The sequence below is a fragment of the Rhinolophus hipposideros genome (assembly GCF_964194185.1).
Source record: "Rhinolophus hipposideros genome assembly, chromosome: 11".
Lineage (NCBI taxonomy): Eukaryota > Metazoa > Chordata > Mammalia > Chiroptera > Rhinolophidae > Rhinolophus > Rhinolophus hipposideros.
In genome coordinates this window covers 78,318,158-78,345,049 of record NC_138057.1, presented here as the reverse complement: position 1 = coordinate 78,345,049, position 26,892 = coordinate 78,318,158, and the positions used below count along the sequence as shown (strand labels likewise).

The window sequence follows — 26,892 nt, the reverse complement described above, 5'->3', positions numbered from 1 at the left end:
CCGGCGTGAGTAGCCGGCAGCCAGCAAGAGCCAGCGGACCTATGACTGGTGACAGACTGCCTCAGCCAGTGGAGAGCAAGGCTCATAATACCAGTATGGGCCAGGGAGCTGGGTCCTACACAACTAGACTGAGAAACAACGGCTTGAACCGGAGTGTGGTAGGGAGGCAGAAGAAGGGGGGAAATTGTTTGCCTCTAACTATATATACATCATCAACCTACACGGGGTCTCTATCTAGAGACCTTCTAGAGGTCTCTTATTTCAGTGCTAATAATGTCCATGTGATAAGATCATTCAGTGCAAATTTATGTAGTCACCCACCAAGATCATAACCTTGTAAATCAGTGTTCTCTGGATGTTACTGAAGTGAAACAGGTGTACATAACCCAGGCTGACCCCTAGGTAATTCCAGCATTTACACAGACTGTTTAGAATACTTCTTGTGAACACTGATTCCTAAGTAGGTCAGGTCATGGTAATTTGTTAATAGTGAGAATTCCTTATCTTAGAATCATTCCCTCTTACGATTAGGAAAAACTGAATGGATTTAGTTCTTTAAAAAAAAAACGACTTTAAAAAAATATCTTTTTTCCTCTGCTGGTTTATTTCTCTTTAATCCCAAACTCTGTTTGTTTCCATTGCTTCAAGATCAGTTGTGTCTTCCTCCTTTATTTTTTTAAAGCTTCTGACACTTTTTTTGTATTTTTTTTCTTTTGATTCTAACACTTTCAAACCTTTTCCAGTTACCATCCAAACTTAATGAAGTTAAAGATACTTGCACTGTGGTATAATCAAGCCAGTTCCATGCAGTTCTGCTGCTGTGGCTTTTAATGTGTTCCTATAAGTATTTCCGGCTTACTCATCATCTTAAAAGGTTTCATCTTAATGTGGTCTCTCTCTTTCTTCTGCTGTCCCCTCCTCTTTTTCCCCTCTTTAGTTCAGCAGGTTGTTTTTCCTCCTGATTAGCATATTTTCACAAGTGGTCACTGTTTTTGAGAAGTCTCCTAGAACTCAGTGGAGATTAGATCATTGTATTTGAAAAAATATTTAAGCCGTGGCAGGAAGGGAAATAGAGGTGATTACCAAGGCAGGGTCTTGTTAGATAACCTGCTTTTCACTTACCATTTCCAGAGAGCAAACTAAACTGTGCAGCATTGTTTGAATTTCTAACCCCTCCAACTCACCCTGGCTGTTAGATCTGCCTTGGGAGATAGGTGGCTGGCGGTTCTGATTGTTATAAATCTCATAGTCTCTGGAGTAAAGAGTTCCCAGACCTGGTAACTGTGAGAGGAAAATATTTAAACATACCCTAACACGAGGGGGTGGGGGGAAGGAAGCTGAAAAAAGACAGACCAAAACAGTTTTGACAGGTTAAATTAAATATAACTGTCTAACAAAGGACGTGGAACTGGAGGTTTATCTGCAAGGGTTTCTCAGCACCACCCTTTCATGGTGGAGAACGATACACTGAGTGAAGCCGGCGGACGGGGGCTGTAGGTATCGGAGAAATGCATCGGGGAAACATTTCCACAGGACCCGCTCTAGGAGTCCACAGTTACTCAGGAAAGTCAGCAGAATTGACTGAGGAGAAAGGGCCTTGTGATTCAGAGGACAGTTGGGACTCCAGCACTTCTCCACGTAGGAAATACTTGTGTAGACCTTCGGCATACAGAGGGAGTCAGTATCTACTTAAAAATTAGCTCTCATTTTGCCAATTATAGGCCAGGTAGCAGGTGCCCCTCTCCTTGGTGCTCGTACGTGGGGAGATGGGTGCGTCATCACCCCGGTTTGGCGGCGAGGGCTGAGCTCCTAGGGGCTGCAGTGTCGTCCCAGGCCACCCAGCTAGGACGTGCAGGAGGCTGGATTTGGAACCTAGCGCGTCACCTGTGGACCCGGTGCCTTTATTTTTACCCCCAAGGCGGGAACGTGATTTCCCGTCTGAGCGTTTCTTGGCCGAACGGGTTGGAAACGACCGGTTTTGCGGGTCAGAAATCACGGGTTGTGCGCCCCTGGGTGCCCTCCCCACCCACGCGAAGCTGCCGGGTCGCTCTCGGCCTCGACGTCCCTGTCTGCACAGGCCACGGACATCACCGCCCCAGGCCCCACTCCCACCGCGCAAAGCGGCAGGACTCCCGGGCCTCCGCGGCTTCCGGGCGCTGCGGTCGGCGTGAATGGCGGCCGGGGAGAAGCGCCCTTCTTACGTCCAAAGCGGCGCCCGGCGCAGACGGGCAACCTCAGGCCGCGCAGAGCACCGGTAATAACAGGGGCCGGCTCTGTTCAAAGGCGAGTGGTGGTGCTGAGAACAGAGAGCGTCGCGGCTAATAAGTAATTTAAAACTGGGCCGGGGGAGCTCCACCCGCCTCCTTCCGCGTCCTTCCGGACCCCCAGGCGACGCGAGCCCGCCGGAGGGCGCCTGGCGGGAGGGTGGCAGGGGGCGGGGCGGGGCGCGCGTGCGCGAGCTGTCAGGCCGGCCCCGCCCCCGGCGCGCGGCCCCGCCCCCGGCGCGCGGCCCCGCCCCCGGCGCCCCGCCCTCCCCTCCCCCCTCGCTCTCCCGGTGTGGGGCGGGCGGGCGCTGCGGCTGCCGCGGCTGCTGCTTCCTCGGGCCATTTTGCTGAGGAGCGACCCGGAGGAGGAGCTGCCGAGGAGACCCAAGGCGAGGAACGGCGAGCCGGAGGAGGCGGAGGCCGTGCGGGCCCGGGCCTTCCTCGGTCGCGGGGATCTCGAGGGGCGAAGGGATCGCCAGGGAGGGGGACCGGAGAGCCGCGCCTGTCGCGCGGCGCGCCCCTTCCCGCCCCCTGCACCATGAGCTGGGGCACCGAGCTCTGGGTGAGTGAGGGGCTGGGCCCGCCGGGCTGCGGGGGAAGGTGTGTGGCGCGCCTGGGAGGGGGCGCAGCCGGGCTGCCCCGCTGGAGGCAGTGGCGCGCCGGTCGGGGTCCCCGCGGCCTGACGGAGGCGCGGGTCCGGGAGCTCCTCGTGGGCCTCGGCCCGAGCAGGATGTGCGAGCCAGATTCGCTCTTCCGAGGCGAGGGGAGCTGGCGTGGGTCCCCCCGGCGGCCCGAGCAGGGGGCGCGGGTCTGGGTCCCCCCGGCGGCCAGTCTTAATCCCGGGGGGGGGGAGCGAGGCGCCGCGCACCGGCTTCGATGGGGGCGTGGAGGGCCTCTGATTTTGGAGGCTACGCTATGTATTAGGGCGCCCGCTGCCGAGGTCCTAGCGCTGCCTGCTCTGCGTGGAGGTGCGGGCCGGTCGGGCGCTGCTCCCGGGGGCGGGGCGCCTCGGCGGGGCTGGGGCCCAGGGCTTGGATTTCGGGGTGCAGGGGCGAGAAGCAGTGTCTTCCCTCTCGAGGCGAGGACTTTTGACCTGTGGCGGTTTGGGGCGCTCGTCTAGTTCTCGAGGGGAAGCTCGGATCCTGAATTTGATGCGAGGACTGCGGCGTTTGGCCTGGAGGGAAAGTAGTCGGAGTTAGGGGGAGAGCTTGTGTTATCACCTTCAGGAAGAGGCATTGGCAGGGGAATGATTCTTTAACTGCTCAGAGGAAACAGTTGAAAATGGGGAAGGTCGGCGGCGAGGGGGCGCTCCAGCCGGATCCGTAACCTGCGGATGCGGTGGGATAGCCCGTGGACTGGTGTCTGGGAGCCAGCCCTCTGTCGCGGGACCGGGCGAACTGGGGATGCCGAGGCCGTGCACAGGCCAGCCCCGAGGAGAGGCTGGGGGCTGCGGAACGGAGCTGGTCTCCCTGCCTTCCTCTGGATTCCTGGGGACATCGCTGGGCAAGGGATGGGCAGCGCAGTGTCCAGAGGGAGGGGTGGATGAAATCTCAATTATTGCACTGAAATGTCCTCAAGATGAAACATTTGCCATGATGAACTCCAAAGTGCCTCCTTTCGGAATTCCATTTGTAAAGGGTGTGGAGGAAAAAGTGTGGGGTGCTGGTTGCTATCTGAGCTGAGGCCAAGAAATCTCACGGCAAAGTAAAACAAGGTTCGAGCAGCTATAGAAACAGCACGTTCTCCCCTTAATTATTATTATTGTTTGGCTTTAATTGTTTTTACATAACCATTTCTTAGGCTCAGAAGCAGCTACTGTTATTAGTACCAAAATCCTGAAGGCAATAGCCGCCTTACATAAATTCATTTTATAAACATCCTCTGTCTAAAGGAAACATAAGATTTTGGCTTATGTTTACAAATATTCAATTTAAAAATAAAATAACAGATGGTTTGAAATATTTGCACACACCTAATTAGGCAGAATCTACCATATTAAATGTTGTACTTTTTTCCTCTTCTATTCCTGCTCCACTCCTTCTGGTTCTTTTTACTTACCTGGGGTGGGGGAACAAATCTGGTAATTTTTATCAAGAAAGTACAAATTTTGGCACGATTTGTTTTCATTTGTTCACACAAGAGAAAGGGGTTATGGGGGAACTCCAATATATTTGTAAGTGAAATAGGCCATAGTTAAAGGCACTGAACACACTGGTGGGCATGTCATAGTGATATGGGTGAATGTTCCAGAAGGTGGTCCGGAAGAGGGGAGGTGGCTATGAGAAGGGATAACCTAGGTTCAATTGCCTGCATTATTCTGTGCACTTCTTTCTGGGGGTAGAGGGGTAGGAGGAAAAGCAAAGACAGGAGTTGTGGAAAATAAATGGGAACTGAAATATATATAGGAACGGTATAAAGTTTTGGATTTGCTTCAAAAGATTTTGGGGTGGGTACTTGATGAAATAAGCCGTCACAAGTGAGTCATTGTTGAAGCTGGGTGGTGGGTGCAGGAGGGCTCTGGACACTGCTTTCTACTGTATGCTTGAAATTTTCTATAATAAAAATAACTGGAAAAGATTTTTAAGGGAGAAGGTGTATAAACTGCTTGAAATATTTTTTCACTTGGTAAGTTTATGAGGAAGCACGAGTCAGTTAGCAGTTGCATATGTACAGATATATGACAGTGAAGTGTTTTTTGTTGTTTGTTTTTTTGTTTTTTTTTTTTAAAAAGCAGTTCACTGAGTATCAGCCTTTGCCCGTTAGTGGCTTATAGTTTAATGGAGGGGAAGGAATGAACACATTATTTATTTAATAAAAGAAGTGTGAAGTCTGAGTTTTAAGGTGAAATACCAAGAAGTATGAGGGCAGCAAAACTTTCAAAACTTTCAGTTGCCTTATTTTATTAGTATTTGAGGTTTTTTTTAAAAAAAATTGGAATCATGAAGGGTTCTGAAAAATAAACTCCAGTTCTCCAGTGGTGAGAGACTCAGCCATGTGTGGTGCGTTGGGCAGTGTGGTACAGCCCAGCATACGGCAATGATTGAGGGTTTTCCTTGAATGGTGGCTTTGGGACCATGCACATGTGTAATGAGATAATGATGGGGTGCTCCAGCCTAACTTGGCAGAATTACACTTCTGGATGGAGAGAGACGGAGCTCTGGTTTGGTGGCCGTGAGTTATTGGTAACAGGTGGTTGCAGTCTTTCTGGACCTTCACAAATACCATCAGATGGACACACATTTTAGCACTTTAGTCAAAGTCCATATAGGTTTTTAAACATTACGAGTTTCTAATGTGCACTGTACATTAAAGGCTTACTCTTAAGCCACATCTTGCTTTGCAGAGAGAGTAAAACCTTTCTCCTCCTCCTCGTCTTTTTTTTAAATACCTGCATGGGAGTAAACTTTCATATTCTAGGAAATTTTTAGAAATCATGCAAAGTCAGGAAATTATACAACTATAAAAATGGACTCAAACCCCATAATTTGTAGTAACTTCAGTGGATTAGTTTGTATTTAAATTGGCGCTTCCTATTTTGTATCAGAAGGTCATAACAAACTGTAAATGGCTGTTTTAAAGTGATTAGGTTATAATAAAATTGTTTCAACTCTATAACATTGCCCTTTAATCCATTTCTTTTTAAAGATTTTTTAATGGGGAAGGGGAACAGGACTTTATTGGGGAATAGTGTGTACTTCCAGGACTTTTTTTCCAAGTCAAGTTATTTGTCCTTTCAATCTTGTTGTGGAGAGTGCCGTTCAGCTTCAAGTTGTTGTCCTTTGTCTTAGTTGTGGAGGGTGCAGCGCAGCTCAGCTTCAGGTCCAGTTGCCGTTACTAGTTGCAGGGGGCACAGCCCACAATGGGAATTGAACCGGCAACCTTCTGGTTGAGAGGATGCTCTCCAACCAACTGAGCCATCCGGGAGGCAGCTCAGCTCAAGGTGCCGTGTTCAATCTTAGTTGCAGGGGGCGCTGCCCACCATCCCTTGCAGGACTCGAGGAGTTGAACTGGCAACCTTGTGGTTGAGAGCCCACTGGCCCATGTGGGAATCGAACCGGCAGCCTTTGGAGTTAGGAGCATGGAGCTCCAACCGCCTGAGCCACCAGGCCGGCCCCGCCCTTTAATTCATTTTTAAAATTTTTATTGAACAGCTATTATGTGCAAGCCACTGAGCTAAAGCTAAGTCACATGATATACATTGAAGGAGATCTACTTATTTCAGTGAAGACAATGTAGGTCTTAACGCTAGCCTGAAGCATCAAAGTCAAGAGAGTGATTTAAGGTTCTTTGTGAGATGAACCAAATGAATTTACTCAAGACTTTGTTAAAAAGGTAATAATGACAGGGTAAATGGGTTACACTGGCTTATTGAAATTGTGACTGGTCCTTGGAGAAATGGCGAAGCAAGAGTTTCTTACATGGGAATGTTTTTTCTTACCTACTTATTTAGAAAGAAATGACAAGTTACTGAAGTGTCAGTTCAACTTTTTGTGAGCTTGATCATTAATGGGAAGTGTGAATAAATCCATTGGAAATTTTACCTTTCCTCATAATTATTTTACCATTTGCAGCTACTAAACTGTTCAGTGACAGAATCTACTTTTGTCTCCTACTGCCCTCTCTGCCATCTTTCTTTCTTTACTTTGGTGCTAATAAGAAATGGAGGCGTCCATAAATACCAAAAGCAAGAAAGTGAATGGTGAGACCTGAATAATATATATCGGTCAACACAAGCAGAAGCCACCTGTGTTGACTGTATGTAATTGTTTTTAACCTGTGCCAGGCATGCAGTGTGCAATCAACAGTGTGACTCGGGCACCGTTGATTGTGGCGTGCATTTTTAAGAGGCAGCAGTGAAAGAGTTATCTCCCAACTGTACAGGGAACAATGCCTGACTCATAGTAGCAGTTTGAGAAATATTTACTGAGTAAACAAAGGAATCCTTTTTTGCCCCTTTTGTTTTAACATTTGCTGTTTTAAAGTAATGGGAGAATAATTTTAAGACCTTTCTGCATTTGGGCAGTTGTAAACATTTTTTTTTTTTTATAATTCTAAGCACCTTTTTCTCTAATAGACTTTATTTTTCAGAGCTTTTTTAGTTTCACAGCAAAATTGAGCGAAAGGTACTGAGGTTTCCCAAGGGCTCCTTGCCCACAAATACGCACGGACTAGGCACCTTTTTCACCTTGAAAATAGGGCTTGAAGATTTATTTCTTCTCTGTTATTCATGCTGTTTATGCCTGATATGTGTGTGTGTTTATATAAGAACACTTTATAGTGCGTTGAAATTTTAAACAAGGCAATACTGATTCTTTTTTAATCTTGAAGTAATTGAGTATGAACAGTTCCAGGTTTCAGAGAATTACCTCTTACTACCTCTTCTTACTGCAGAATACTAAATGGAGTGTAGTCCTAACAACAGTTCATAGCTTCTACTGCTCTTTGTTCTTAACCCTTCAGAGATTTCTGTGTGGAATAAGCACAGCCAGACCAACCAACCGGAGACAACAGGCGACATCACTCCTGGAACTATGGTGATTGTAGAGCAGAATGGCCTCAGAAGGGAGGCTAAATCAGATTTAATTGTGCCATTCCTACCTCCTCATCAGGATAGGCTTTGCACAGTCTTTTCTGGTTAGTAAATATGAAACAAAACCTGGGAGGTCTGGCAATTTTGTGGTAGATACTTACACGTCAGCCTGTTGCCTTCATTTCATATGTTACTAGATGTAATCCTGAACATCTGTGGAAACTGAAGTTTTGGAAGCTAAACCTGGATTTCAAGCACCATAGGGAGTTTTGTAAGAGTGCGTTCATGGGGTGACCACATTATAACTCTTGCTTTACATTCGTGTGACATGAAAAGTGCTTCTTTGAAGGACGATTCAAGTATCACCCACTTCCTAACTAAAGCTAATATTGTGTTTCCTGCAAGTATTACTCATACTTGTTTCACCAACACCACCCACATTTAAAAATAAGGCTTTATTTTGACTCTTAAAAATTGCAAACTACCAAAAATGTTTGCATGCCCTGAAAAATTAATTTAATTCGATTTTAGAATGGGGGTGTGAAATCTTCTGGAATTAGTGCTTACAACGAAATATTTGCTTCCTGTTTTAGAAATGTACGCTCATACTAGCTTGAGCCTGGTGATGTGTCTAGTTAAAATGTTAAAAATTATGAAGGACCAAATATGTATAGTAGAGAGTTAATTGAGAGTCTACAAGTTTTTAGTATTGATTCATTATGGTCTTCTAATTGGGACCGACTTTTGTAAATTCTATGCTAAATTTATGTGAACCTAACAGCTTCAATTGTTCAATGCTTAGAACAGTTCAAACCACCACCACCACCAAAAAAAGATGTGTCTTGTTGTAGAAGACGTGATACTTGTTAACATTTAAACTATAGTATCACATTAGCTATACTGTGGTTTTCTTTTAAATTGAGAGAATGCCATTCTAGTAATTAGAATGAGGTGTTTGGTTGTTTGTTTAATAAGAATTAGTTCTTAGACTAATATCTGTGGTTTTAGTGTATACAGTTGAACAACTGCAGTTTCCTCTCTTGTCTTGTCCTTCTCTACTCTCTTTATGGGTTGTAAAAATAGAAATAGCTTATAATTACATAAGCGCTAAAGTTCTTGTAATATTTTCACATGCACCATGCCCTGTGGCTTTAAACACTATTGAATAATTGTTATCAACATTGCCCATTGAGAGCGTGTCGTGTCCCAGGTGCTGTGCAGAGTTTTTCCATCCATCATTTCATTTATGCTTCACAAGAATCCAGTGAGGTAAGTACCATTCAGTGCCAGCATGAGAGAAGATTTTTAGATGGAGTTAGGAGTGCTAAGTTTTATTGGAAGTAACACCTGCGAATGGGAAAGGGAACAAGTGAGATTGGATGGAGGGAGCCATCAGACTACGACGCAGCCTGACAAAGTCTCCACTAGGCCAATGAGGAGCTCTAGAGCAAAGATTACCCATTCAAGGAATCTCACCTTGGACAGAAATGGCCTGGCCCTTGTACCACTACCTTGCTCATTCGTTGGCCGAGGACAGTGTGACCTTGGCTACCATCTTGCTCAGTAGTTGGTTGGGGTTTGCTACAAGAAGACCATGACCTTGGCTCAAAAGATGAGGCAGACCCTAAAGGAGGCTGTCTGCCAATCACACTCCTTGTAACTGGGCAGCGAGTCCTTTGTGGACGGAGGATCTGAGTGGCACATCTATGCACTGGCCACACTGTTATTACCCCTTTTGTAAGAGAGGAAATGGAAATTCAGAAGGGTAAAATAACTGGCACAAGTTCACAGAGTAGAAAGTAGAGATTCAGTCCCAGGTTTTTGGGACTCTAGAACACACCTCATCTTTTTTGTTTCAAGTTAATACCTTCAAAAATTATTATTGTTTCAACTTTTTTTTTGAAGGGTGATGTTTACAAATAGCACATAATTAAATTTTTATAAATCTTGTGTGAATACCTTTGACATTTTTTTAATTACTTTTCTTTTTAAGATTTTTTATTTTTTATTGGGGAAAGGGAACAGGACTTTATTGGGGAACAGTGTGTACTTCCAGGACTTTTTTCCAAGTCAAGTTGTTGTCCTTTGAATCTTAGTTGTAGAGGGCGCAGCTCAGCTCCAGGTCCAGTTGCCATTGCTAGTTGCAGGGGGCACAGCCCACCATCCCTTGCGGGAGTCGAACCGGCAACCTTGTGGTTGAGAGGATGCGCTCCAACCAACTGAGCCATCCGGGAGCTCAGTGGCAGCTCAGCTCATGGTGCCGTGTTCAATCTTAGTTGCAGGGGGTGCTGCCCACCATCCCTTGCGGGACTCAAGGAATTGAACTGACAACCTTGTGGTTGAGAGCCCACTGGCCCATGTGGGAATTGAACCGGCAGCCTTCGGAGTTAGGAGCATGGAGCTCCAACCGCCTGAGCTACCGGGCCGGCCCCTCAACTTTTGTCATAGAAAATTTCCCAACATACTTAGAGAAAATAATATTAGGAGCCGCTATGTCCTCATCTCCCAGCTTCCAGACCATCAATATTTCCGCATTCTTGTTTCATCTGTATGCTCCCATGTGGTTTTTTTAGAGCCTGCTGTCTTCTCTGCCTCACGCTATAACGCAACTCTGCTACCCTGCTTTCCTGAGGAATCATACACAGAATCAAAATCCTCCCCCCCCCCCCATCTTTTAAACTATGAAAACGGAAGAAAACCAATTTGTTAAGTGCCGGATACACCTTTCCTGGGGGATTTAAATGCATCCTTTCCTAACCTAACAATGGCCCTGTGAGTTCAATCGTTATCTCCATTTTATAGGTGAGTCTCAGAGAGGTGGCATTACTCACCTGACTCACCCAAACAATGGGTGCTAGTGTTAGAATTCAAATGCCGTGTCTTTTTCCTGACACTAACTAAACCAATGTAGTTTAAAAACGGCATCTTCTGTATTAGGTAGTAGCTCGCAATGCCTTTTCTCCGCATCGCTCACTCATATTGCCCCTATCACTGATCCAGGTTTTGCTCTCCAAAACTTTGATGTTCCTCATCCTGAGAGTCAATGAGAGTCCATGACTCATGGTGTGGGCCCGGCAGAAGCTGTTATGAATGAAGCTTGTATTTTAGCAGGTATTCATGTGTATCTAGCGATCCCCCCATTCTTTTAAATCCAAAGTCCTTCTTTTCCAATGTAAAGGAATTAATTTGTATGGGTGTTAAATGGTAAGAGTAGTATCACATTTTTGATTTTGCATCTAACAAAAATGTGTCTTGGTAAAAAGTATTTTTAATTAAATTGAGAAAAAAGATAATAGGTATGGACCACTTTGGGGGTGCTCTTGCTGTCCCATGCAGGGCTTTCTAAGTTTTGGTTCATAAGGAACATGAAACCAAACATTTCCCCTCCTATCCATGGGAAAAGAAAGGAAGCTATGGCCCCTTGCACTTCTGTTTGCACAACCAAAACTGAGAGTGGGTTCCTACAATGCATGAAAATACCAGACAGATTTTTGGGGGAAATAGCATGGGTAAGAGTGAGCCAGCGGGAAGGGCTCAGCCTGGCTGCACTGCTTGCCTAATCTAACATTTATTAGTGTCGGGCAAGCCTGCACACCTCTGTTCCTTGTTGTGCTGACCTATAAAGGGGTACGTGGTGCTCACCTTCCTCTCTACCAGGGGCAGAAAGACGAGCGTGTTTGTAAAGTGCTTTGAGATCATCTGATGAGGTGATCGGTAAATACAAATTAGTACAGTCACGAGAGGACTAAAGGGAAAAGAAGCCTGTTTCCTGGGGAAAAATTGCAGAAGTCTCCTGCTGCAAGCAGGACTTCTGAAAAATGAGCAGTTCACTGTCCTGACCTTCTGGTTTCCACAGTGAAGTATTTGTCCTTTGATTTAACATTCTGTTTACATGTTAACAATAAAATAACCCAATCGTAGGACAATGCCTGGAAATCATTGCTTTGAAAAGAACTCTGGATTTTAGGAGATTTTTTTTTTAAATATAAAATGCACTACAAAACACTAACCATGCCAATTTTTAGCAGTATACCTGGGTTTACATAAAATATAATTTTAATGATATCCCTCAGGGAGAAATAGTGCTCTTTGGCTGTTATTACCACTTTTTTAACAAGTTATAGTGAAGTCACCGTTATTTCCCCTGAAAGCTGGATATTTGCTGCTTGAGACATCTAATGAATTCCTCCATGTATCAGCTTAGTTAAGATTGATTTCTTCTTAGCAAAGAAAACTAAGGAGTTTAAAAATAATTGCATTAGGACAGATATAAATGGAACTGTGTTTGGGCAAAGAAATATGGATTTCATGAGTGTGTATGTATATGTAAAGTGTATTTTTCACCATGACATTAAATTTAAATTTTACTCATCCTTAAAAATAGATTATCTATTTGTATTGTTCAGTTTTCAAAAGATACTCAGGTGTACATGAAAAGTATCCCTGTCATCCTGGGATAGATTTAATTCTTAATTGTCATTACCGATTTGGCAAGAGGATTGATGATGTAGGTGGCAAATAATTATGACTTTAGTATATAAAAGAAAACAAATGAAATTATAAAAATTCTATCAGACAAGAGACACAGACATGATGAGTCTAACTGACACCTCTCTATTTTGCCCACTGTATCTGTTTGGGGACATCTACTCGTGCCAAGACATGGTTCTTTACAGTCCCGTAGGGGGCACATGGGTGGATAAGAACTTACAGTCAGTACAGTGTGACAAGGGCTGAGGAGGGTAACTACATGGAAACACGGACGGACTCAGTTGGCTTACGTGGCATTTATGTGGAGTCCTGGAGAACTAGGACTTTATGCAGGTGAGTGGGGATGGTCAGGTTGGGGGCTGACCTGACAGAGACGTCCAGGAAGAGGGAGGAGATGCCATGTCTGAAGGCCCATAAGTATAAGATACAGAGCTCAAGAATGAGCAGAGCCTGTCAAGAGGAGCCTGGAAAGAGAGACGAGCTGAAAACCATGCGGGAACCATGTCATCCCCTTGAGGACATGAACTGCCGAAAGCATGTAGTTACGGGTCAGTTTCTGGGTCTCCTTACTGCAGCTGCAAGCTTGGTTGGTTGGATTAACCTTGTGGGTTGGAGGAGAGCGCATCCCCCAACATGTTTACATGGGTGGAATTAGGTTGAAGTCAATAGCTAGGGAGCCTTGGATGCCGAAAGAAGACGTTGCAGTGGACATTTTGAGTGGTGACGATTGGGAGGGTGAGGCCGAGTCATTGTTTTGGCTTGTGGGTTAAGCAGTATGTCAGCTTCAGGTCCTTTTTGTTCTTTTCACCAGTTGGGCACAAAACCAGAACCGACAGTCACTTCTTTCTTGCCCTCTCTTCACTTCTGCTCAGGAGGCAGACTTGTGATAAGTTTGTCCAAGTCTCCACCTCGGCTTTCTGAAGCTAAGAGACTTGGTATTTTCAGTCTGCCTGGAGGTGATTCACACTAACCAAATTCCCAAGATGGATGAACAAACCAGAAGGCAAATCTGAAATTTATAATGAGCAGTATGCTCATAAGGACACTAGCTAATCCTGTTTGCCAATCTGCACCTTTTCTCCCTGCAGGCTAATCTATGCAGAAAGCTAAATTTTATGCAAAGTTCCTTGGAGAGCATAAAATCAAATGGATTTGGATGAATGTAATGGCTTGTGACACCAAGCTATGGAAGCCTAAGGCATCTGTCTTTTCCAGAAGGACAGATCTATGTTAAGGATAGACTAGAGTCTAGTTTGTAGGTGCTATGTAGAGAATTCCTTTTCTGTTCACCGGTTCTTTCTTTAGATAGACTGTCAGGTAACTAGTTATGTTTAGACCTTTTAAATTCTATCTCTGTTCGGTCTTGCATCCCTGAGATTATATTCAGGTACCCAGATTGGATGGTGGGTCTTCGTCATCTCACTTTCCAGCATTTCCCAAACTGGCAAGTCTGACAGTCTGTAAGTTACCTCTCCGAGGTAACTCTGATGTGGCTTAGGTAGCACTATTTAACACTTGGGTTCCTTCTCGTGCAGTCTCAGTTTATGCTCATTTTCATTCTTTATCACAAATTTAAAATCCAGCGTAATTTTGGAGCTACTTCCTTACGCAGTCAGCCATTTACAGGCATCCTGTGTTTCTCTAGTCGTGATTTACTCAGGTACCCAGATAAGTCACTGTTAATTCACTACACAAATATGATTGATCCACTGCTATATGCCAGGCATTGTTCTAGCAAAGGGAAGATGACAGTGAACCAAACAGTAGAAAAAGGTTGCCCTTCTGTGTAATTTCTCTCTCTATAACATATGTGATCATGATAAATGCTATGGAGAAAAATAAGGGTGTAAGAGACTGAGAACTGAAGGGTTAGGGTTGATGAAGAGAGAGACATGTAGTGCTGGGCATTTTTATTTTGCAAGGTGCCGATTAGATATCTAGTAGATAGTTGAGTACATGCACCTGGAGCTCTGGGACCAGGTTCAGGCTGTTTGGGTCTGTTTGGGTCTGATTGCCCAATATAAGTGTGGGTAATCAGAAAAGCTAGAATTAAAATGGTAAACGTCTACACTTTTGGCATGTTGATATTTTTCCAAGCACTGTTGCCCTTTTGGACAGCGGCTGTGCTATTTGCTGAGCTGTTGACCTTACTGAGAATCATTATGGGAGACTTGTTTCAGGTTGGGACGGGTGTAGACTATTAAGAGGTGATTGGTTTTGTAAATTGTTCAAAGAGCGTAATAAACAGATCTTGAAGCTTTGATATGCTTAGAAGTAAAATCAATGTACCAGTTCGTAGATGGAAAAGATGGAAACAAGTGGGCCACTGATGGGTATTTGGTTTTTGGTAATAATCACAAATTAATGTCACACATGCATGATTTTAATAGGTTTTGCAGAACGTCTAATAGTTTCTACTCTGCTTCTTTGAAAGCTTCCTGTATGCTTGTTCTGATGTTTGGAGATGAGCAGAGAATGTTTAGAGTTGTTTAAGTCACACCTTGTTGACTGAGATCTCTGTTGTACCCGATATTATTTCATTTCCTCCTTATTCTTCTCAGAGATAGCTTAAAGTTGGTAATACTAGATCACCTATCAGATCAGATGTGGGGGGAAACAGCTTCACATGTGGGACAGATACTATTTTGCAAATATGGCCTCAACAATTTGTCCCATTCCATGTGGTCTTTAAATGTGACCTTGAGACTCCTCCCATTGACAGAGAGGAGAGGGCTGATGTCTCTTCCCCTTGAACCAAAGCAGATCTCTGGGACACTTTGTCCGACAGAATACGGTGAAAGTGACTGCCTATGTGTTCCGAGGCAGGATAGTAGATGGCGTACACTTTCGCCTTGCTCTTTGGCGATGCTTGCTCTTAGAACCCAGTGCCATATTGTTAGGAAGGCCAACCAACCCACATGGAGAAACCATATGGAGAAGCCTGCTGTAGAGATTCCAGCTGACAGTCCGACTGACGTCTTGGCTAACAGTCATAATTAGCTGCCAGCCATACGAGTGAAAGGCTTCCAGATGATTCTAGCTGCCAGCAGTCACCCCAGCCTTCAGGCCTTTCCAGTTGGGGCCCCAGCCATAGAGGAACAGAGACAAGTTGTCCCTGTCAAATTGCTGACCCACAATAAAATGGTTCTTTCCCTGTGAGCTTTGGGAGTGATTGGTTATACAGTACGTAATAACTGGGACACTATCCATGGATGTGATAGGAGATAGTAATAACGCTACCCTTGTTTAGTTATTTAAGCCTGGTGCTACCCTGCATCCTTTTAGTCTAGTCTAAAAATAAAATTAGATCACTTTCTCTGAAGAAATCCCTTAGAAGATGAAATTGGAAAGTTGAGAAACATTCAAGAAGTTTTTATACTTATTTTCTCTGAAGATGATGGATAAAACACTGAGAAGCCCTGACATGAAGACTTATTATAGGAAAAAAGAAACCATGAGACTAAGTTTGTTCTAAGGTTTTTGTCCAAGATTGTACACGTTGAATATGATGATTCTGCATCATTCTTTATAAAATCTCAAGAGTTTTTATGTTATTGTCATAGCCATCAACCCACAGAAGAGGACGTTTCATTGCAATTGCCTTTTGGAAGAAATGGTTGGGCCAGTTTTTCTCCCTAAAATTTATCTCCTCTTCTTTGAAATGTAAGCCAAGCTGATCCACTTCAGAAGTGTTGTTTGAGAAATACCAAAACTTTCCTGTAGCTTTAGTTGTGAAATACAATCCATATTCTGGAGGCGGTGGGTCTGCCAGGTGAACGCTGAGCGTATGGAACCTGTTGTCTCTGCTACTCACTGTGTCTTCACTCGGGGAGTGGAGCCCTTGGGCTGGATAGTCTCCAGGGGCTCCTTATTTTTAAATTCTTTTATTTTATTCTTAGAACATTTCTACAATTTAGCCATATTGTTCAAGAGCTTGGTTTGTAGCCTGATACTAACCAGCTGAATGATGTTGGGCAAGTCTTCTAACCTCAGTTCCTTCACCTGTCAAATGGGGATAATAATAGTGCCTACTTCACGGGATTATTGAGAATATTAAATGAGTTAATGAATACTCAGAGCAATAAGTGTCTGACACAATAAGCCATCTAAGCAGTGGGTATCACTATGTACCTTCACACGTGGCTGGTTGTGATGATATTTTGTTCGTGTCTTGAATTCCATCTTGAGAAGGAACCAAATGAGCACTCCGTTGTTAGGGGCGTTGTAGAAATGATCGATGAATTGGGTGTAAACTAACTAGACTGCATGACCTCAGCTCCCTTCAACTCAAGTGTTCGAGGGTAATCTGAGTTCCGGGATCAACTGACACTTATATGGTTGTCCTAGGATTACTGATTCATAATAAATGGAGAATACGTCAATTCTTGTGGAGCAGCTACTTCCAAGGCTAGAGAGTCTATTTAGACATTTTATGTATAGTTCCCACACGGTAGCTCAAAGAGATGCTAATCCTGTGAAGAGCAGTTTGTAAAGGGACAGCAATTCAAGCAGCGGTACAGAAGTAGACCCATGCGGCACCTTCCTGGAGCTGTCAGGTTCTCTGTCCATGGATTGAGTGTCTCGGGTGTGACTCCACAGGACAAAATCTTCTGGCTGAGAAACCTGACAGGCTTGTTGTTTAACTGATTTTGTCACTCTGGTAGTTCAACAAGTAAGGTAGGTAAATCATATCACTCCAGCAAAACTAGAGGCAGTCAAGTGCTTCATTTCTAGGTCAAAAAATATTCAGCCACCTGACGGAAATAGAACGCGGGACGATGACTGCTTTCTTCTTCACTTCCTGAGTTTCTCTGCATTATGAAATGCCAGCAATTGTCTGAGAAAGTGGAATGAACAGCCCATTAAATGAGAAGAAAACCCTCGAGAGAAGCTGGAAGCAGTAAAGACTGTTTCTGACAATTCCAGGCAGATCGATAAGTTGTCGTTTGATTATGTAAAAATGTAAGGAAAACTTTAAAAGTCAGGTGCAGAAACAGGCAAAGGAAAGTCTCCATCAGCAGTGTTTAGTTAGGTGGTACTCTGTAAAAAATATCTGTTTAAAAACAAACAATATTTGTCAGTAATACTAAGTAACTAATAAGTAATAGTTGTAAGTAAAAATAAGTAGCTCTAGATCACAAGCTTAGAATGTGGGGGGCTGGCTGTTCCATGATTGTAAACTTCAGCCAAGCTGAAGAGTATACTCATCTGATTTTTCAGTGTAGCCGAGACCAGAGTAGCTCAAAGGAAGATTAAAAGATTAAACTGTTTTATACACTATCTATTTACTTGGTAGGCTTTGAATTGTGGGCCAGTCCTAGAAATGAGGCAATCACATGAGGCAAAAGTAAAGAAAGAGAAGGAGGAAAGAAAAAGATGAGAGGGAACGTAGGATTTGCTAACATGCATGGAAGTCAGAAAGATGGCCCATCCCTTGGGTCATGTGGGCAGCTCCGAGGGGTCCTGTAGGGAGAGCATGTAGGAACCTGGGTTACCTAATGTGAAGTGGTTGAGACCTGAGTGCCAACTTAAGGACTTACCATCTCAGAGCAAAGGCTAAATTTTTAGATAAGCCTTTATCTTGCTGGCCTCCCCCCTACATACTATCTCCTAGCCACATGGGCCTTCTCATCCTTCATGCACACCAGCCTGTTTCCACCTCAGGGCTCTGTATAGATTTGTCCTGGCGTTATTCTCTTCTAGGATGCTCTTGCCCCAGGGGCCTTCGTGGCTCTTCCCCTCCTCCCACCAGCCCTACCCGTGTGGATAGTTTTGTTCCTGTAATATATTTTATGCAGTGATGCACTTAAATGAGCTCTGTGAGTTCAGCTATAATAGAAGAAGATTCAGTTAAAGAAGCCAAATTGGGGAAAAGTCATGATTTCAAAGCATGATTTATTTCTCACTTGTTTATGTGTTTTTGAATTGGCTACACGTGCGCATGGTATGCCTGTCCCCAGTCACCCCCTTTTCCTCCCTGGAAGCAGCCACTGGTACTAGTTTCTTGGGAATTCTTCCAGAGAGTTATCTAGCGTTGATAAATAAATGTCCCCAACCCCATACAAACGTTTAGCATACTAGTCACACTTTTTGGTACCTTACTTGTATCATTTATGATATCTCCGTGTTTGTTTTCCTTAGCTGCCTCCTTCTTAATGTAACTATTAATTCCCAATTAATGGTTATACAAAATTCTATTTTGCGGACATTTTGGGATTTGTTATGGTCATTTAAGTTGTTTTCGGTATATTTGCCTATTAAAAATGGTCCTGATCAATAGACTTACATGTGTTATTTTGTATATGTGTAAGTATATTTGGAGAATAAGTACCAAGAGCTTAGATAGGTGTCGCAAAAACACCCTCCAAAGCAGGCCTTACAGTCGTGCCCTCACCGGCCACATGCCTGCGTCCCTGTGGTCTCCATTCTCCCCAACAGCGTGTAGTCAAACGTTTCGATGTCTGATAACCAGGTGAAAAGTGGCATTTCGGTATTGTTTCAATTTTCATTTGTCTTTTCGAAGTTTAAGAACCATTTCTTTTGTGTAAACTATGCATGTCCTCTATTTTCTATCAGGTAGGGATGCAGGATATGAATTTGTAATTTAATAAGTAAGTTTGCTGAATGTCTAATGCAAAATGACTTCATCTTAGGTATTGGCATAGAAATAACTTGGAAAGGAGAAGTTCGATTAAACTTAATTTCCAAGAATGTTTTGTTAGCAAACAATCAGACTTAGATATAATGTCTCTTGCAAACAATGGTTTATAAACTCTACCATATAACTTAGTATACAATAGTAGCTCTGTTTGTAAAAATTGGGTTTATTCTTGGTAGGAAAAGGACAGTGCTGCTGTTTGACAGTTTTATTCTTGAGGATATTAAAATGAGTTGTTCTGCACTTTTGGACCCAAAGCTTTTTAAACGCATAGTATATGTACATTTCCTAGTTGTAATTATGTAAAATATGCCTGATTAGTATATTGAGCAGTACTTTTAGCTGTAAAAGTAAGATAGTCCTTCAATATTATTTAATATCTGTACACAAGAGCCCTACATGGCCTAGTTATAGGTTCTATGTTTTAAAGTATTTGTTACCCATTTTTACTCTGTCCTTTTTCCAGGGTAATAGATTTAGTATTTATCAAACTTTGCGTGGGAAATAAATTCCACGAGAACAAGGTTTTTCGTTTGTTTTGTTTGGTGCTGTGTCACCAGTACCTAGAATAGTACCTTGTATTATACATAGCAGGTGTTCAATAAACAAGACAATTGCCAAACTGGAAACAGTCTTGGATTTTGCCCTTTGACAACCAGTGCAGGCTCTTACCTAATTCATGTGACTTCCAAACATAGATTCAAAAAGTGAAGACGGGTCCTTTTTAAAGAAAGTGATAGCAAAGACTGAAATTATTTGCATTTATTGTCATGGAAGTGGGGAATAAAAGGAGAGTGGTTTTCCAAAGAAGGTATACCAATGGCCCGCAAGCACAAAATGCTAAACATCAGTAGTCGTTCTGGAAATGCAAATCAAAGACACAATAAAATACTATTTCACACCCACCAGGATGACTGTAATCAAAAAAGTGGAAAATGACAAGTGGAACCCTTGTTTATCGTTGGTAGAAATGTAAAATGGTTCATGCTATGGAAAACCATGTGACAAATCCTTAAACAGTTAAACATAGAATTACCATCTGATTCAGCTGTTCCAGTCCTCAGGATAAACCCAAAATAATTGAAAAATAGGTGTTCAGATAAATACTTCTCCAGGAATGTTCACAGCAGCACTATTCACAGTGGCCAAAAGGTGGAAACAATCCATCTGTCCATTGATGGATGAGTGGATTTGAACAAAACATGGCCTACCCACACAGTGGAATATTATTCACACCATGAAAAGGAATGAAGTACTGATACATGAGACAACTTGGATGAACCTCAAAAACATTAAGCCTGGTGAAGAGAAGCCAGACACAAAAGGTCACGTACTGTGTGATTCCATTTTATGTAAAATATCCAGAATAAGCGAATCCATGGAGACAGAAAACCAATTGGTGTTTGCCAGAGTCTGGGGGAGGGAGGAGTGGGGAATACAGGTTTTTACCTTATACTTTAGGGTGATGAAAATATTTTGGAATTAGATAGAAGTGGTGGTTGTACAACATGGTAAATGTACTAAATGCCACCAAATGTCAGTTTGATGTTATGTGAATTTCACCTCGGTTTAAAAGGAAAAGGTTAAAAAGATTGGTACTGGGCATTTTAGTTATTATCTCTACCATGGCAAAGAACTCATCTGGGAAGCTCCTTGGTCTTTGGACGGTTAAAAGCCATTGTACACGCTGTATAAAACAATTGATCTTTAACTCTTCAGAAGGGTTCTATAAATTTCCTCCCAAGTCATTAAGGAGTGCTGTGTTTTGCTTGAAGTCTCCCTAATGATTGTCTAAGTACTCTTGTTGCAAAACAGGTTCTAAGGGTGCATTAGGTGCTATTTAAAAATGCACCCCTTAACACTGAACCAAACTCAAAGAATTAATTGGGGATTGTTGTCTCTGCAGAGAACTTTCTACCAAATCAGTTGGCATGCTAATTACTAACACTAGTATTTATTTAGTGGCTTTCTGTCCAGTTGGTTGGTGGTGCTCCGAGCATGTGGGGGACCAAAGTGAGCTGAAGTAGGAGAGGATGGAGTCCACAGTGAGTGGTGAAGCAGGACTTTTTTTTACACCTTTTACTGTAATTATAGAGTGTGGCTGAAAATAACTATTTGGTTCTTTTTTAAAGCCACTATAGTTAGCTCGACTATAAACACCATTCATTTTACCTGTGTTGTAACTCTCTTCCACAGGCCTATATTATGCAAGGCACTGAGCTGGCCGCCGTGGGGAATGAATAAGAAAAGACTTGATAGCTGTCCTTAAGTTTAATAGGTGTGAGATTTCTAGAAATTGCTATAATAATTTTTCATTACCTAGAAGCCCATCTGTTCTGAATGACCAGGTTTATGTTATCTCATATCAGAAGTACTTTGAAAACCATAGCCAGCAATTTCACATTGTTTTGGAGGTTTCTTAAAAACACACACAAAGAACTAGGGCTGGGAATCTATGTATATATGCTTAATAGTGATTTTAATGATCTCAGTACTAGAGGACGTGGGGACTGAATATGATTGTGCCCTGACACCCACGATCTCACTACAGGGACCCATCACATGTTATATTCTGTTGTTTCTGCCGTGGGAATGGAGGGCTGAAAGCTGCTTGCTGCCACTTGAGAAGATGGCAGCTTTTCAAAGTTCTTGACTGCTGGCCTCCTTCTAATCTGTCACAGTCCTCAGAGCAGAGTACCAGCAACGTAAGGTCGGAACTGGGCTGTATCTCCGCTGAGTTGGCCTAGCACGTTACATTCTCTGCTCCTGTTGGTAACTTTTGGTGGCGGTACTGAATTCTGACTACCTTTGGGTTGTTTTTTTTTTAAGTTGTTAAAATTTATTTTAAGTGTGTTCTTCCAGGACCCATCAGCTCCAAATCAAGTAGTTGTTTTAGTCTAGTTTGTGGAGGGCGCCGCTCACAGTGGTCCCTGTGGGGATCTAACCGGCAACCTTGTGGTTAAGAGCACCGAGCTCTAACCAACTGAGCTAGGTTACCTTTGATTTTATGTTGATGTGAGGTAGTCTGTGTTACAGAAACAGCAGTTTCAAAGTCGTCATCGTGCCATTGGTCTCAAATAGACAACACTTAGAAAAGGAAAAATAAATGCCTGCCACAGGATTCCAAAGAATCCTGATGAAATGACAAAGTTTACGTTCATGGATGTTGCTGATGTGAAAATGAACATGTGTCACATTGTCTCCTAGGCAGAGTCACTCATGTTGGTGCTATTTTATATGCCAAGGTTTTGACAGCCAACCGAACTTCCCTCTTAATATTCACATTGAGAAATGTGATCAAAACATCGTTCTGTTGCCTAAAAGGCAAATCGGCAGAACAGGCTTTAAAGGGGGCTTATAGCGGTGGTTACTTTCAAGTTCTGTAGACTTTTTTTGTTTTTAATCACATGGGATCCAATGGAAATACTCCAGTGTTTATATAGATATAATCAGCATTGTACATTTGACCACTTGAAAAACCTGAGGTTCCTTTCTGGCCAGCCATCACTCCCAAAACCAAAACAAACAACCAAACAAGCAGGGGTGGAATTGTTTATTTCTTTCCAGTTAATTATTGCCAAATATGAATTTATCTGGCAGATTTGGACTCCAGATGGAGCAGTCATGATGATCTGTTTTGGAGCTTTGCTCATTGATTTTTGTAAACATCAGAGCAATTTACAAAATTGATATTCTGAAATATATTCGTAAATCACTACAAGGATGTATCTTTCATCCAAAATCCCTAGTGAACCCACAAAGACTTTTTATGAAACCAGGGCGATCTGGTTGTCAGTTTCATCCAAAAAAATCAATTTGGCTGGTTTATGTTGGCTTTTGTCTAGGGAAAAATGTAACGATTGGATTGTCCTTTTTGATGTATTATTTTATTATTTCTAGTTAATGAAAGATGATTTTTACTTGCTTGAAATGAAGTCCCCACTTCAGGTTTTCAGGGACAGAAGTTTCAGAATTTATAGAAATTCTAGTACAATTTACCTACATTATACTCAAACCCCCAACCCTAGCTTAGAGATATAATTGACTTATAATATTGTATAGTTTAAGGTGTACAACATGTTGATTTGATACCCTTAAATATGGCAAAATGATTATCACAATATTGTTAACTATCACCTCCATCATGTCACCTCATTACCATTTCCTTCTGGTGGTGAGAACATTTACGATCTCTCTTGGCAACTTCCAAGTATATAATATAATATTATTAACTATAGTCACCGTGCTATACATTAGATCCCCAGAACTTACTCGTCTTTTAACTGGAAGTACCAGTTAACCAACATCTACCCATCCCACCCCAACCCTCCTACCCTTGGTAACCACCATTCTACTCTCTGTTTCTCCGAGTTTGGCTTTTTTAGATTCCACGTATAAGTGAGATCATATAGTGTTTGTCTTTCTCTGTCTGACTTATTTCACTTAGCATAATGCCCTCAAGGTCCATCCAAGTTGTCACAAATGGCAAGATTTCCTTCTTTCTCATAGCTGAATAATATTCCTGTGTGTGTGTGTGTGTGTGTGTGTGTGTGTAGCCATCGTATCTTCTTTATCTATATATTCAAATTTTTTAGTAAATGGTAAGTAACTGTCTGTAAAAGTGGACTCTTGAGTGCCTTTAAAATAATCCAGATATTCTCTATGTGCTATATGCCTGGTCTAAAAATCAAATTTTGAGATCGTGATAATGGTAGTGAACCTTAGCAATTCTTTCTCTTTTCTGTCTACAATAATTTTTTTTGATGCCTTTTTTTTTTTTAAGATTTTATTGGGGAAGGGGAACAGGACTTTATTGGGGAACAGTGTGTACTTCCAGGACTTTTTTTTTCTAAGCCAAGTTGTTGTCCTTTCAGTCTTAGTTGTGGAGGGCGCAGCTCAGCTCCAGGTCCAGTTGCCGTTGCTAGTTGCAGGGGACGCAGCCCACCATCTCTTGCGGGAGTCGAGGAGTCAAAGTGGCAACCTTGTGGTTGAGAGCCCACACACCAACCCACTGAGCCATCCGGGAGCTCAGAGGCAGCTCAGCTCAAGGTGCTGTGTTTAATGTTAGTTGCAGGGGGCACAGCCCACCATCCCTTGCGGGACTGGAGGAGTTGAACTGGCAACCTTGTGGTTGAGAGCCCACTGGCCCATGTGGGAATCGAATCGGCAGCCTTTGGAGTTAGGAGCACGGAGCTCCGACCGCCTGAGCCACCGGGCGGGCCCCTACAATAATTTTTAATTAGCCATGTATACAATATTATATGAGTTTTCTCAAAAATAGAAATATGCTTTTAAGTTTAAGGAATTTCTCACTAACATTGGCTCTTTAGCTATTATTAAAATAGTACTTTTGCTAAGATATTCATTCTTTCTGTTCTGTCCTGGGAAATGCAAGGATGAGCACAGAGGGTGTCTGTCCTCACTGAGCTTCTAATCAAATAATTACCCAGATAAAGGTGGATTTATGGTCTGGTCGATGCTGCAAAGAAAAGACACATAAATGGCATGAGACTACATACAGGAGAGACAGTTAAGTGCTGAGAGTTCGTGCAGGCTTCCCTGGAAAGGGGAATATTGTCTTGCTGGTCCATGCTATCTTTACAAATACTGCCTGAAAAAGAAAATTACTCAGCATGCCTACAATTGATCATAATTCGTATTCATAATTCTTAAATTATTCATAATTCTTAAAGGCTCCATGTCCTTTTTCCTCATTAGCATTCTTATAAATGTCTGGTGGTGCTGAGAGAACCATACAAGAGAAAGATTTCTTCATTTGAGGAAATCCTGGCTTTTCGGGGGGGTCAGCATGCTTTTTAAATAGTGCTGTAATTATTCTGTTATCAGTGTTGTTTTTTACAATAAAGAAATAAAGAGAACAAGCCCAAGACTTTTAAAAATCCTTTTTGAAGGTAAAGTATCAGGGTAGACCTGCCTACAAATGTTCGTAGCAGCTTTATTCATAATTGCCAAAACTCAGAAACAACTGAGATGCCCTTTAGTAGGTGAATGGATAACCAAACTGTGGTCCTTCCAGACAGTGGGATATTATTCAGCAATAACAAGAAATGCACTGTCAAGTGACAGAAAGACATGGAGGAACTTGAAATGCATACTGCTAAGTGAAAGAGCCAGTCTGAAAAGGCCACACACTCTGTGATTCCAACTATGTGACATTCTGGAAAAGGCGAAAGTATGCAGACGCTGATGCTCAGAGGTTAGGAGGGCGGGAGGAGTGACTAGGGGGAGCACAGAGGGTTCTTAGGGCAGAAACAATTCTGTATGGTACTGTCGTGTAGACACACGACATGATTTATTTGGCCACAGCCATAGGACATACAGCACGAAGTGAACTCTAACGTAAACTGTGGCCTCTGAGTTCAGATCTCATCTCTTCCAGTTAGTGTGTGGCCTTGGGCAAGTCCTTTAACCTTTCTGTGCCTCATTTTACCCATCTGAAGGAAGTGGCTATTAATAGTGTTGGCCTCATAGGGTGCTTGTGAGGAATAAGTGAAATACGTCAAGTGCTTGGAGCAGAGCCTGCCCCTCGTAAGGTCCTGACATGTGGTAACTGCTCTTATTATTATCCATGACCTAGATACTCAGCGACTGGGAGGGAGCTCAGGATTGATGAGGTCTGTTTCAAATGAATATTACCAAATCTTTACCTGTGATTGCAAAAAAAGAAAAGGAAAAAAAAATCTCAATTTATATTGATAACAAAATAAGATATGTTGGAATTAAGCCATGAACTCCCCTGCCAAAAAAATATAGACAGTGACATTGACCATGTAGATTACCTTGAGTTGCCAATACCTCCTGGAACAATAAAATCCCTTTCATTTGCATAATGCTTTGAAGAATTCCTAAAGTATGGCACTTCCCTATAAATGAGGGGTTTCCTATACGGTCCTGCCCCAAAACCCTGGGACACAAGGATTTGTGCTGTTAGACTCCGGGCCATGGTCACAACCACCAGCAGTGGGATTTCTGCCTAGCTCATGCTGTGACTAACTGATGTGCAAAAGGCCGAATGGAATCTACTGTTAAAGATGGTTTTATCTCGTCTTTAAGATGCAAACGTTCATTGTTTGACCCGTCTTATGATATTGCTATGATTTAGCCACCGTTGTTTCCCCGAAAATAAGACCTAGCTGGACCATCAGCTCTAATGAGTCTTTTGGAGCAAAAATTAATATAAGACCTGGTAGTATAGTATAGTATAGTACATAAGACCCGGTCTTATATTAATTTTTGCTCCAAAAGACGCATTCGAGCTGATTGCATTAGACACATTAGAGCTGATTGCATTAGACGCATTAGAGCTGATGGTCCGGCGAGGCCTTATTTTCGGGGAGACATGGGACTTTTTATTATTTAGCTTCTTAGTTGCTCAGCATCAGTTTTAAGCACCTTACACCATATTGACTCATTTTATGTCCCCATGACTCTACCAGGTTGGTACTCTTTTTGCTTTTCACTGCCTTATTTTTGCTTTCTGGGTCTCATAAGAGTCCCTCTCACTCGTGAAACCCAAACCCAAATCCCTAAATCCAAGAGTCTGAGAAATGTCATTTTTAAAAGCCATTCAGCCTTTATGATAAAGTGGAAACTTAGAAGGGGTGAAAGGGATACTGAGAGTCTGTAAACAATATCAGTATAATTTCGCCATTCTCAAAGAATTTCAGTTGGCTTCCCAGCTCACTCCACACGTCCTTTCAATGGCCAGCATGACCCTAGATGGTTGGGTCTGACGGGATCTTTCTGACTTCTCCTAATACTCTTCTTTTTCCTTACACTTATTTTTTTAATGTGATCAGATAAAGACAACATGAAATTTGCCATTTTAACCATTTTGAAGTGTACAGCTCAGGGGCGTTCAGTGAGGTACTATTATTCCCGCTTAAGGATGAGGACACAGGCGCAGCGACTTCACACGCTAGAGAGGC

At 42.8% G+C, this 26,892-nt stretch overlaps 1 protein-coding gene across 13 annotated transcripts in view; it reads left to right on the top strand.

Moving 5' to 3' along the window:
- The first annotated feature begins 2,542 nt into the window (after nucleotides 1–2,542).
- The window catches only part of FNBP1 (formin binding protein 1), a 113,518-nt gene continuing 89,168 nt past the window's right edge, over nucleotides 2,543–26,892 (top strand). For 12 of the 13 annotated variants that reach the window (XR_013994490.1, XR_013994491.1, XR_013994492.1 and 9 more), the window contains exons 1-2: nucleotides 2,554–2,826; nucleotides 24,949–25,065. Coding sequence is in view for 9 of the 13 variants with exons in the window: in XM_081067111.1 (XP_080923237.1) it covers nucleotides 25,037–25,065 (29 nt within the window). In the remaining 4 variants the exon portion in view is untranslated. Of the gene's footprint in view, nucleotides 2,827–24,948; nucleotides 25,066–26,892 lie in introns of all 13 variants that reach the window. The other variant, XM_081067103.1, reaches the window with a different exon arrangement.